The following is a 14,037-nucleotide window of genomic DNA, read 5'->3' as shown; positions in this document are numbered from 1 at the left end:
GTCAGAGAGGAAGACCTGGGCAGACAGCAAGCTTGCCCTAGCACTACATTACTCAAGCATGCAATAGAGTCGAAGCTGGAAAACAGGCCATTTTGCCAAACAGCAAAAATTAAGCAACAGAGTGCATCACACAGAAACACCTCTGTTATAGGTCATTAATAGGTCACCAACATACATGCTCAGCTGAGGGTGACAGAGGAAAATTCAGACTGGAATACCCTACAATCTGGTTACTACTGGTTATTACTCACGAAAACTTTCCCATTGTGATAAGTCCAACACAGTGTTTCACAAAATTCATGACAACAAATGACTCTAACGTTCGATTGATAACTGGCTAGTGTATATCCATGCTTCTGCATCAGCTATTGTACAGTTCTGTGTACTAACATGACCCACAATTACCTATTGAAGCTTTTAATAACGTGTTGAAATTGATGTTCAGCACGAGTTCAGAAACTGGTTCTAGGCTGCAGAAGCCACATTTAGATGGAGGTAAAATGTAAAACACCCACCCTTCTCCAATGTGTTGCATGTAAAACAGGGTGCAAAGCAACACCACAGTTTTTATTGGTTATTTACGCAGACTACAAAAAAATCCCTGAACTGTTATGGCTTCATAATGCAAATGTCTTGAGTGTTAGCTGTGGCGTGGCAGCAAAACATTTTCCACAGACATTTAGGCTCACAAAATCAGAGACACAGATGTGAACACAGACCTGCCCAGAAGTGCAGTTACATTCTGAAGTGAACTTCTTTCGACCGGTTGCTTACAGTACTGACAGCCTGCACTTCTGTTTAGACAAGCCATTACTAAGTCCTCTGAATTCTGATGTTCTCATTATAACCTCCTGCTTTCATGGTGGCCCCCTCTCTGCATAATCAAGTTACTAAGCCAGCTGTCTCCTCGCACCCCTAAAATGTAGAGGGGTTCCTGTTCTCCACTCTGTCGCCTTCCAACTATGGCAGATTTGCTGAGGGCACCAACGGCATGAAACTGAGGAATGAGCTAAGAAGAGCTCACTCTATAAAATTACATTCTGGTGGCAAACAAGGTGCCTATGTCTGTGCACTTGCTCGAATCCAACAGGCTCTTCATCTTTTTATTAACAGGCCACATGACAGCAAAACGCAGACTTCTGACAATACCTGGTGCTGCCAGCACGTCAACGAGCAGCTGGTTGATTGTCGTGCGCTTGGCTGTTTTCAGCAATAAACGTTTATTGGCTTGGATAGAAAGTTGCCATTTCAGTGACAAATGTGGGAAACTCTGAAGTAAGTGAAAGGTAGATAATAGTAAAGCAGAAACATGTTTTACTTGCATGCGGTTCTTTAAATTAGCACTAAATTATTTAATGTTGAATCTTTTGTGCATGCAATAGACGTAGGAGCCATCTGCTCCACCACCTCACCTGTGTCTGCAGGAGAAAGTGCTCGTCCAGCGGGTCGTGGGGGTCTCCTGGATTTCTTGGGTGACCTCTGGACTGCTTGGGCCCAGTGACGCCCAGCATGTCTGGCCGGAATAGTGCCAGGGGAGCTATTAGGCACTCGTCGCCAACCTGCCGCAAGTTAGTGCACTCATATTCAGTCCAAACCCTCATCAAAAAAAAAAAAAGGAAAAAAGTAGAGGCAGTTTGGAAACTTACAGGTATATAATCAATTAAAGAAGGACAGTTATAGGCACACATTATTTTCCAGGTATGCTTTCAAGTCGCTCTACGACACACAAAGAAGTAGATGCTATTGGCCGCAAGGTAAAACAGAATCCCTACAAACCTCAAATGAAACTGTTGCACTATTTCCGAAGCTGATTTATTCGAACAAATCAAATATTTTCTTCCGTCACGTGCAGCAGAGTCAAGCAGGGGCATTCTTCAGAGCGACTGCTTTCAAGCCCAATGCTGCAATCTATTGGTACACAGCACTAACCAATGAGGTGATGAAATTAACTGATAAAATATTTATATGCAGTTGACACCCCTTCAAATAGGCATGACAGAATGTTGCAAATCTGTTCAGCTCACTATGAATTCAGCAGGGTGAGAGTGAGGGCTAGTGGGTGCCTCGTTGTCTTGTTGTGCCATGGAACATCAAGTTTACTATGAACGTAGTTTAACAAAAGTGCCAGAAACAAACGGTCTGGCAAGAGCTTGCAGGCACTATTAGAAAACCATGGTCATTGTGTTATACAAATTCAAACAAAAAATGAAGACTTCTGAAAAATGATCCTCAATATATTATTTAACCCTTACAGCCAGCCACATGAGCAGCAGATTTTGGTATCCTTTGGTATAAAAACTGTTTTGTGATATAGAGGTAAATTACAAAAACATCTCCTCACTATTTGACAAGGACTACTCAGATTCATCATGCTCTTAGCAAACTGTCATGGTGTATGATTAATTTATATGTGACACAATGCATCGTAAATTATTAATGGTAGACAGTGTGCTAAGAGCTAATGTATTTCTCTAGCGAATTGTTCAGCAAACTTCACAAACATCTCAAGAGATGTCGCCACTGACCGATAGTTCAGCTGTAATGTCAGTCTTACTCGATCGACGAAACGTGCAGTGAACAGAAAGTGCATCCTGTGGCACAGCAGCAAATCTTCCTTAGTATGGATGCATACTTGGATCATCTGCTAGCCAGCCAGCAGCGTACATATGCGCATAGGGTGCACACGTGGAGCTAGGAGACTTATTTGTTCCGAGGTTTGGCCATACTTTTATTTATTGCCTGTTTTTTAGCGAAGAAATGTGAACACGGTATCATCCTATGCTACCGTGGAAACAGCAACTGTCCACCTCAAATATGTCATGCTGAATCCTGACATTCTCTGTCAATCTTTAGCACTAGAGGCCCTGTGGAGTGCACAGTCTTATGCATAGTGATGATATACCTGTAATATTGGCCCCTAAAATGAAAAGTAAAAAAGCTGATTGGGTAATTTTAGTTATTTAATCGTCTAATCATTAAGCTCGATAATGTACATGATGTCTGCCTTGCCATATAGGAGGCTATATGGCATATCTTTCATAGCTTTAGAAAGAAAATTTTGTATTAGATAATTTGAAGCGCCCTTGCGTACAAAGTGAACTTCTGCACGTACCCTAAAATGCTGAATTAGTTGCGCCCATGTACTATATAAGCAGCACACTCGCATTACAGCATCTCCACTAATGCAATGCAGGTTTTTCTTTTAAATCACCGAGCAGCTTCAAAAAGCACTAGCATAAATGTAACAACTCATCCGCTAGCCTCGGGAGTTGCAAGAAAAGGTCAACAAGTAAATTAGTATAGAATAAAAAAATATATAAAACCTGAAACAGTCATTTGACCTTGCTCTGTTCTCCAGCAAAGCCCGGGAACAAAAATGCACATAAAAATCATAATTTGCAACACATACCATAGACTTGTTTATTCACAGGCTGCAAATTTAAAATAAAGGGATGGATGGGCAATAAAGATAGCTACAAAAACAAAAAAAAAACAAAAACAAATCCCGAGCAAATTTAAACTTCGCATGAAAAAGCAACATAAAAAAATGCCATTAAAATTAACCATAGCGTTCAGTAGTGGCAGTGTACAGAGTTTTCAATAAAAAGTGCTGAAAATTGAACATAAACACTAAGCACGTCTTGTTGTAGGCAACATTTTATAAAAAAAAAAATTATCGAGTCACACACCACATATTTCATGCACCTTTTTGTGGTGTGTGGGATAGTGCTAGCTTATAACAAAGGAAGGACAATCACACGCGAGAAAGCACAAATAGCATGAAAACTGTCAGCCCTTGCTGTCTTACAAGCACAGTAACGCCAGTCTAATGCCAGCCACAATAAAACAGTGCTTTGAGCAGGACACTACATTTGCTCAAAGAGATGTCTAAAAATATTATGCAAAAAAAAAAAAAAAAGCCAGATAAATCAAGTTTACGAGCTACAATTATGCAAGGTGGACCTTTCCAGGGAAAAAGAAAATGATTTTATGCAGCAATATTATCCTGAGGAAAGACCTAAAAAAGTTTATCTGTGCAACAATGCACAGACTGCCTAGTATTGCCAGGAGATCTAAGGGTGTCTGCATAGGCAACCCACACCAAGTTTCCGAGAAACTGTAGCAGTAGTATTTCCTTTCAGCTGCTTGTAGTATTTCAAATTCCTGTGGTGTGAAGGTCAATGCTGCACCTGGTAATGAATTCGAGTGGCTTCTTTACTTGCACCCGTCTTTCCCATGCTTACTCTCAATGAAAGTCGCAGAACATTACTTTGATTTCTGGGAATACAGTGTTAATGACATTCTCCTCTGCTTGTCAGCAAATCAATCATGAAGTGCTCAAAACTGAGTCTAGGGCTCCATGATCTAGTGTTTCCTTGAAGCATGCTGTCGTCTCAAACTGCACAACAAATGCACCTACCAATATGTAACACTATGATGTTTTCACAACTACAAAGGAAAGAGATGAGTACAACCAGCAGCACTGTTAGTGCCACTGAGGCAAACAGCACTTTGCCCATATTCTTAAGCAAAGACATCTATAAATTTTGAATGACAGCAAAAAAATAAATGCACTGACTTTGTTTTTATCACTTTGTAACATCTGCTATGTCATTAAAAGAAGCCTCTTCACCTTCTTTGCAAATGCGCATAAGAAAATTGGCATCAAAGTCTTGCTTTTCAATTTGTCAACAAGCTGAAGAAGAGTGCTCCTTGTCACCTTGTCACTGCATCTTCAATGTCGCAGAGCTGCTTGAATATGGTTTGCGATGTTTTGATCAGTAGGACAAAATCTATGGCACATGGAAACAGAAGGTTGCTTCCCACACATATTTAACATAACAGCGAACACATCTGTTTGCTCCTGACATTAAAGTAATGCCTTCACACGCGAACCGACATTGTACAGCACTTGGGCATTTTGCACTTCACTCCATAGAAATATGGCCACAGCAGCCAGAATTAAGTCCGCATTTCCCATATTCCTAGGATTAAATCAAATCAAATTTTTATTCCAACATCAGTGATGCTCGACAGTTGAGTGCACACTGCCCCACTGCAATAAGGGCTTTAAAGATTTTTTTGATTTCTACTGTTCTCAGAGCTTTCGTTCTTTTCTTTCTGGTTGGCTGAAAGTCCAGGCAGAGCCATAGTATTTGCTTACGAAGGTATCAGGACAGACTCACATCTGTCTGGGCATTTAGAACATTCATTAGAGCGATTGCTTTCAAGCGCAGTGTTGCAATTTAGTGATACACAGCACTTAATCAATGAGGCCATGAAATTAACTGATCGAATATTTATGTGCAGTTGACATGCCTTTAAATAGGCATGACAGAACATTGCAAATCTGTTCTGCTCACTATAAATTCAGCAGGGTGAGAGTGAGGGCTAGTGGGTGCCTCGTTGTCTTGTTGTGCTATGGAACGTCGAGTTTACTATGAACATAGATTAACAGAAGTGCCAGAAACAAACGGTCTGGCAAGAGCTTGCAGGCACTATTAGAAAACCATAGTCATTGTGTTATACAAATTCAAACAAAAAATGAAGACTTCTGAAAAATGATCCTCAATATACTATTTACCACTTACAGCCAACCACCTGAGCAGCAGATTTTGGTATTCTTTGGTACAAACACTGTTTTGTGATATAGAGGTAAATTGATAAAAACATCTCCTCACTATTTGATGAGGAGTACTTAGATTCATCATGTTCTTAACAAATTGTCATGGTGTATGACCAATTTATATGTTATGCTATGCATCGTAAATTATTAATGGTAGACAGTGCGCTAAGAGCTAATGTATTTTGCTAGCGAATCGTTCTGGAAACTTCACAAACATCTCAAGAGATGTCGCCACTGAACCGATAGTTTGGCTGTAATGTCAGTCTTACTCGATCGGCGAAACGTGCTGTGAACAGAAAGTTGTTGACTACAGAGTCAAAAATAAGTGTACCAAATTTCAATTACATCTTTCTCAAATCCAAATGGCTAGTGTCACCCGTAGCTTAATGCGTTTTATAGAAAATGCGTCATTATTAGCTATTCGTCAAGAGTTAATTCAGGCCTAAGAAGAAGACTTTCACCATTGAAGGTGTTTTGCTTTGTGTGACTTTGCTTGGGAAGAATCGAACAGTTGAGTTCAAGGCAGAATCTGCGACTGTCCAAATGCTCCTCACAACGTGGCTAATGCTTTGAACAGCAGGCCAACAGGAATAATTAGTATCAACCCTGAAGTCATCCATTAGAGCTTATTGTACATTGTAAGACTCAGGGCCCTTAGGATGTTGTATTGAAGACTAAACACGCACATTGGATACAAAATTATAATTATCATTGCCGCATTATACGTGTGACTCTAAATGTGCGCTGTGGATCCCATATATGTGCTTCTGCTTCACTGAATAATTTTATTTGAATATGCCTCTTCGTTGCTCATCCTGAAAATTAATATTGTCATGGATGAGATGCGTTTAATCACAGATGAACACAGATGATGGGGAGGACTCGAGGCAGAACAGACAGCCACTAGTCTCTCAGGCTCTGCGCGCACGCCCTACTAACAAACATCCTTCTCCTCCACAGCACCTACCGCCTCATCTTCTTCACGACCGCTACAATTTCCCCTGCACTGCCGAAGTACATTGGGCGAGTTAAGCAGTCTCACGAGAGTACCAGGGCCTCAAGCGCGCAACATGAGAAAGTTCTGTCTTCGACGAATGGCGACCTGTCGCAGTTAGACACGCAATCTCGTAGGTGACATCACCGATGGGGGTAATAATAACGACGTAAGATCCATCATAGTGCATCAACAGTTTCTGGTGAAGGCCACGCCAGCGAAGTGGTAGCCAAAGCCAGATCACATCACCTGGAGGGTAGGTAACATATCGACGGTGCTCATTGCAGTGTGCCTTGAAGCGTTCTTGACAAGCTACAGTCAGCAAGCGGGCAATTCGCCGAGATTTTTCGACGAGGCACAGGGTCTCTGCAATGCCGAGATCGTCGCTGACTGAGAATGGCAAGATTGTATCTAGGATATAGCGCGGTAGATGGGCGTAGAGAAGAAAGAAAGGGCTGTAACCGGTCGTTTCATAGGTCGCAGTGTTAAAAGCGTTGGTTACAAAAGGCAGGATCGTGTCCCAGTTTCTGTGATCCGCGGTCACGTACATTGGCAGCATATTGGGCAACGTTCAGTTCATGTGCTCAGTCAAGCTGTTTGTTTGCGGGTGATAGGGCGTCCAGTGGCGAAAAGTTATTGCGCAGAGACACAGGAGGTCTTCGATGACATCTGCAGTGAACTGACGCCCACTGTCACTTATAATGATCCGTGGTGGCCCGTGGCTTAAGATGACCGTGCGCAGCAGACACATAGACAGCAACTAAACATAAGAAAGGAGGAGTCAAAGCTATAAAGGGGCCTGAGAAGAGCTTTAGAGCTCTCCCCCCTCTCCTCCCCCCAAAAGGCCTAAAACATGGGGCTCAAAGGAAAGGGATGCAAAAAATATAGTATGCACAAACCTTGATTTTGAACTCCACTAGAGGTTTTCCTGGCTGTTTCACTTGGAAAGAGCGCTCTTGCGCTCCACAAATGTCCTATAAAGAAATAAAGATCACTGTGGATACTGGTTACCAGACCGGAAAAAAAGATACGTACAATCCCACACACTTGACTCCCTGAATTCTACTAAGCAAGAGCATGGAAAGAAAGCAAGTGATCCCTCAGTGCTTACAAGGTTAACGTGGCACATGTTCTCTTTGAGATCTTGCAGCAGCATGGCATCTGTGATCCTTGCAGGGTTGCACTCTGTGTAAGGGAACCCCGATTTGCGCAGCAGGTAGTGGAACAGATGTGTAATGTCAGCTCCCCCGTACTCCATTGTCAGCCTTCCATTTTTGCAATAAGAAACAAGAAAGCAGAAAACAAGGCACATTGTGAGTCAAAAATCACAATGCATATTACTGCATATTAGAATCAAGAAGTTTTTTTTTTATTCAATTACACAAAGTCCATACACAGATATTGTGACAAGCAACTAGTTCATAGAGAATACAATAGACTCTCGTTAAGATGAACTTTGCTGAAATGAATTCCCAGATAAGATGAACAATGTAAGACAACTTGGCTGATTTCCCATACGACTCATTGTAAAAAAAAAAAGATAGGTTCAGGCAAATTGTTTCCAGTGTTCTTCGGTTAAAACTTAGGGGAACATTTATTCAATGCCTTAGGAATATAGACGATAGCACCTTGAACATTGCCTTTTCATTCTGCAAATATTTAAAAATAGTTTTTTGCGAGTAAGCTGGTTTTTGGGGAAAGGAAGTTGGGGTATCTGTTTCACTTTTCGGTGGACACCTATACTTATAAAACTACACGAATGCCATTTTTAAGTGAGGTACATAATCTGGTTTCATGTTTTGGTCTCAGATCTCTTCATGTATAGTGCAATAAAAGTTCTACTTGCCATTATTTTCTCCTCAATACTATTTTAGTGATTGTTCTTATATAACATGTATTTGGACACACTTAGCATGCTCACACAATTTTTCTAGGGGCATTTTTGCTAAAACAAACTTCTGATATAATGAAGAAAGCTTCTAATCACTTGAGGTTCCTAAAAAGAGCTTACTTATGTTAGGCACTCATTTCAATGCACATAAACGAACCAGTAAATATATCCAGGCAATAAGAAGAGCCATTTATGTGCATTTATAATGCATGCATCTGAAAATTAACAAAGGCAGTTGATGTTTTCCATATTCCTGCCTGATAAATCACCAATGTAAAATACATGACTAGGACCATTAGTGCATAATTCTCACAGTACAATGAATGTACGCTCTTGTCTACTCTCATGCTCACTATTTCCATGAACTGAAGTAATAGCTGCCTTGTTGCATAAGTGAACTCAAGAAACAGGGTCAAAAAGTGATGCCCATCTTTTAATTTACATACATGGCAAAATTACTTCTTAAAAGGAATTAAATTACATTAGTAATTACTTTGCATAAAATTGCAAAAATGCAATAAATTACATTACTAATTACTCTTCCCAAAAGCAATGACATTACAATTGCTTCTTTTGAGCAATGCAATTACTTTTAAACTACTTTCAAGTTTTCATTTTTACAAAAACTAAGAAAACCTAGTAAACAAAACACTAACCTCATTGCAGACCCGACACACATATCCTTCTGGCTTCCCGCCAAATTTCGTCCCAGACAGCTATTCCCTCCCTCTTTCCTATAGCATGCGCTATTAAAGAAATAATTTCAAAAATGCAAAAAACAACAAAACAGAAGCATGGTCAAATGTTTGTCACTTCCATTGCGCTCAAGACAATGAGTGGCAAACCCAGCATCTTGCCAACTCGGAATTGTCTCCACCATTTGAAACCCCCGAAGAAGCTAGATTATTATCGCTTCCGTGGTCCCAAGATTAAACCTTGGCACCTCGCACTCAAAAATGTTCACGCCATGGACCTTTCCACCTGTCTCGCCCAACACCAACCCTCTCTAGCCCGGTGGTGACAAGTGTAGCCAGGCGCCACTGTTTCCTAGCCAACGCAACAGGGAGTGCCACTGCACCGCACTCCCAACTAGCTTTGAACTCCATCCACCTTGCACTATCTGTCCCTTCAGTGTCAATGGACCTTTGGCACCTCACATCTTGCTGCTTGGGGAGAAGTTGCGACTATGCATAGCACAGCCATAGTAAGTGAGTCAGCTATACAGGACATCCCATGTGTCAGACGCAAAATTCTAATCAATGCTGTCCCTTTTTGCCGATCCGTTAAGCTGGCTCAATACTGCCGCAAGCTGTTCCTGCTTTTGCAGCATCCTCTCGTATTGTCTGTTAAAAGAGAAACACTGCACTTTAATAAATGTAATTTCAAAAGGAATTAATTACTTTTGCTCCACAATTACTGCCCTGCAGTAATTCATTATATTACAAATTAATGAAAAAGTAATGCCATGTCAGACCCTTCATGAATGTTTCCTGTATCTAACCACAAGGTGGCTATCTATTCCAGGAGATAACCAATGCTCACCTGCTTGTTCGTGCAGATATGCCATCTTCAACACAGGACACACTTGTCTTCTGGTCTCCAACATCCACGACACAAGCATAGCATAAGCCCGCACCAAATGTAGCACAGACAGACTCCTAGTGTTGAAGAAGAAAGCCTCAGCTACATGAACTTGCACAAAGACTGTAATTTTTCACTTTCACAAAATGGAAACTGTCACAACAATTTCTCATGGACTTTAAATCTCACTGCCACTGGCAAAAAAGAATATAGACTTGTGTTCTGCATCTGCTTTTAGCAGAATGAAAAGAAGCAGAATAAAAAAGATAGCTGAAGAACAAGTGGCACATCCTTCACAGCCCTATCACCTGCTCATTAAGTGATGCCACTGCAAACATTGCTACTTCTGTGCAGTAGGTTGCAGAGCATGAAAACATTTAGGATCACAAGTTTAAGGCATTTTAATCATTCTAAATAAAAATTGCTTCACTTCTTGAGGAAAAGAATCTGATGAAAAACACAGTAGTACCACATTATTGCTACTGTACACTAAGACAGACAGTTTAAACATTTAAGCAAGTGAGTAATATTTAAAAAAGTAAACACAATAAATGGCTTTCATAATAAAATTTTGGACATATCTATACATGCTCACTTTCCACACTTTCTTTTTTATTATTCAGAAGGGGGACACGGCTCTTTGGCACCGAAAATCGGCCCGAAAATCGGATTTTCAATTTTTTCATTTTCGTATTCCTTGCACCATTCCGCATCTGCACGCAAATTTTCATCCTTACACCCCGCGTATTTATGAAGTTATAGCGATTAAAAAATGCAGTACCACACCCACTGCCCTTTAAATTGTGGACAAACGACACCCAATTTCGATCGCCCGGCGCATGAGAACTACGCGTTCCACCGCGGCGATTTTGGTCTCGTTCGAAAGCGCGCGCTTTCGGCTTATTTTTTCTTTCGGAAAGCAACCCTGTGCGCTCCGCCTTCCCCCCAAAAAACATAGAGTTTCTTACTCTTACCTAGAGGGAAAGCTGTGCTGCCGTCTATGGGAGTTAACATGGAGTTTCCAGACGGCCAGTTCAGCCACCATGGGCGCTCAAAGCGCTCAAAGCATCATGGGCCGGTGAGCTACCGAGTGCAGAACTACAACTTTTGGCCAAAACTAATGCAAAGATAAACGTTGTCCTACCGTAAATAATGTCCTAAGATTGAATATTGTGACTATAAATTGCAAAAAGAGAGAGAAACAGAATGCCAGTGTGAGATTTATCCAATATAAGCGATGGCCCTTTCTCCTATTGGCTTAGTTTTGAGCAGCACAAATACCAATATTTCGCACTTAATAGGCAAACTTTGAAATAAAAAATGTATTGAAAATATTTATCGTTGTGCCATCACTTAAGGAAGTTTTTAGTGGCATTTCGGGAAACAGAAACCATTTATTGGCGACGTCTGCTTTTGCGCCTTCGCTACTATGGCTTTCGCGGTCTATGTACGCAGCTTCAGATGATGATGATAACGAAAAAAAAACATTGCAGTAACGCCACTCCACGTACTCGAGAAAAACCGACTGTCCCGCAACAAGTAGCACACCGGCCCATGATTCTTAGCGCGCCCATGGTGGCTGAAGTGCAGCGCCCTCAGCTTTCCCTCTAGTTAGTGTAAGGAACTCTATGCCAAAAAACAAACAAAAAGATAGCATGCAGCACGCGCTACTATTGGCCGGTTAAGGCACGTGATCAAAATGGCGTCGTTTGGTTGGTTCCGGCAAGCTAGCCCTGGAAAGCGGACTCCCAGCGACGCCATTTTGTCTTTCTGCCGACCACGCTAGTGCAACGCGAGAGTCATGCCAGGCGCGAAGAAGTACCGCTCTTTGCACAAGTTCGGGCGAAAGCAACCGAAGAAACGCGTTAAGAATGCGACATCGTTGCATACTGTGCAAGAAGCAAGTGCCAGTGCTGCGGGATTGTGTGACGATCACGTTGCGGGCGGCGACGCTTCTCCGATTCCGCTGGACAACGGCGCCGTTCTTCGTGCCGACTGCAGTCGTGTACGAATTGACACCGCGCCTGTCACTAACAGTGACATAACCCAAGTGAGTGCCCGTGAGCAGGCTACGCTTGATAGACTGGTATCGACGCCGGCGACGGCACGAAAGACCGCGCTGTTCGCCGATGCAAGTGGTGCGTCCGCAGAGTCAGATGCGGACGGAACAGCCTCCTATGCGGTAATTGACATCAGCATTGTGAATATCCTTCTGGATGCCGTGCGGTGCAAAACGTGTCGTGGATGCGTGCGTTTAGTTACCAGTGACCGGAGCTATGGCCTCGCCGTAAAACTGATCGTGCTGTGCGACAACTGCGGTGAGATTGCGGCCGAGTGGAACTCGCGGAGGGTTGACGGCGAGAAAAGGTGCAATCCTTTTGAGCTGAATATTCTGGCTAGTCGAGCAATGCTGTCGACCGGTAACGGCCAGACAGCAATGAACGATATCTTTTCGGCGATGGGGTTCTCGCGGCGCGGTATGCACAACAAGACGTTTCAACGGCATCTGAAGAACACACTGCAACCTGCTGCTACCCGAGCCGCCACGACCGCTATGGCACAAGCCGCGCAGGCAGTGGCGAAGGTCTACGATGACTTGTGTTTTGGGCATAGGGGGAACATTGCCGTGTGCTACGACGGCACATGGATGACGCGCGGACACTCATCACATATAGGCGTCGGTGCCGTGGTGGAACTCTTCACTGGTTATGTGCTTGATTATGTGGTGTTATCAAACTTTTGTCTGGGCTGCGAAATTGGTCCCAAGCCAAACACTGACGGCTACGAACTTTGGAAATCACGCCACCAGTGCCAAAAAAACACCAACTCCAAGGCTGGTCAAATGGAGGTAGAGGCTGGCAAAATTCTGTTTGAAAGATCTCTGCAGCGCCACAACATGCGCTACACAACCATGCTATGCGATGGGGACAGTCGCACATTCAATGCTCTTAAAGATGCTGCAATCTATGGCTACATTGAAATAGTCAAAGAGGACTGCATAAATCATGTGCACAAGCGTATGGGAGCAGCTTTGCGCAACCTCTTGCAGAGGCACAAGGGTGCAGGGAATCAAAGTCTTGGCGGCAGAGGAAGGCTGACAGCTGATCTAGTTGACAAGCTGGCAATATATTATGGCCGAGCGCTTCGATCAAATGTAGGTGATGTGGATGCCATGCAGCGAGCTGTGATGGCGACATATTACCACATCACATCTGCTGATGACTGCCCCAAGCACAGCTTGTGTCCTACCGGTGAGAAGTCATGGTGCCGCCACAACGCTGCAAAGGCAAAAGAGGAGCCTGCACCAAAGCACAATTACAGTCTGCCAAGAGATGTGGCTGATGCTCTTTTGCCTGTTTATAGTCGTTGATCAGAGAAGAGCCTGCTGCAGAGGTGCATTCGGGGGAAGACCCAGAACTCAAACGAAAGCTTCCACTCGGTCATCTGGACCTTGATCCACAAAGAGCGGCACTCATCACTGTTTGCTGTGGAAGCAGCCACAGCAGAAGCTGTGCTGCGCTTCAATGCCGGCTGCAAGCATACAGCAGCAGCAATTCTGCAAGAATGCAGTACAAACGTGACAGCAACTGGCTCCAGGAGAGCTGAAGAAAAGGACTTGCACCGTAGCGCACGTTCTGCAAAGAAGCGGGCGGCTTCGCTTGGCGTTGCTAAAACAGAAAAAAGAAAACACCGCGACAGCATGCACCCCGACTATGCTCCTGGTGCATTTTAATAGCATGAGGTCTTTGGGGTTGCCCTTCCTGATTAAATGCCGTGAGACTTGAGTGCTTCCGACAATCCCCCAATTTTGGTAGTGTTGCATTTTTGAAAGATCAATATCTCTGGTCCTGTTCTTGCTATTGCTTTAAATTTTTTTTTTTCTAGAAAGGGAATCCTGAGAGTCTCATGAAACCAAGGTAAATGCAGTGACCACAAAAGAAAATT

General features: G+C 42.9%; 1 protein-coding gene across 5 annotated transcripts in view; it reads right to left on the bottom strand.

Moving 5' to 3' along the window:
* Arp8 (Actin-related protein 8) overlaps window positions 1-14,037 on the bottom strand; it is a 99,477-nt gene that overhangs the window by 13,151 nt on the left and 72,289 nt on the right. For all 5 annotated transcript variants that reach the window (XM_084593078.1, XM_084593080.1, XM_084593077.1 and 2 more), the window contains exons 7-10: window positions 10,054-10,169; window positions 7,732-7,885; window positions 7,520-7,594; window positions 1,413-1,559 (exon numbers count right to left, since the gene is read on the bottom strand). In XM_084593078.1, coding sequence (XP_084449204.1) covers window positions 1,413-1,559; window positions 7,520-7,594; window positions 7,732-7,885; window positions 10,054-10,169 — 492 coding nt within the window. The remainder of the gene's footprint in view (window positions 1-1,412; window positions 1,560-7,519; window positions 7,595-7,731; window positions 7,886-10,053; window positions 10,170-14,037) is intronic.

Source organism: Amblyomma maculatum, chromosome 2, assembly GCF_055883805.1.
Source record: "Amblyomma maculatum isolate TAMU_Amacu chromosome 2, ASM5588380v1, whole genome shotgun sequence".
Lineage (NCBI taxonomy): Eukaryota > Metazoa > Arthropoda > Arachnida > Ixodida > Ixodidae > Amblyomma > Amblyomma maculatum.
This window is presented reverse-complemented; position numbering and strand designations above follow the sequence as displayed.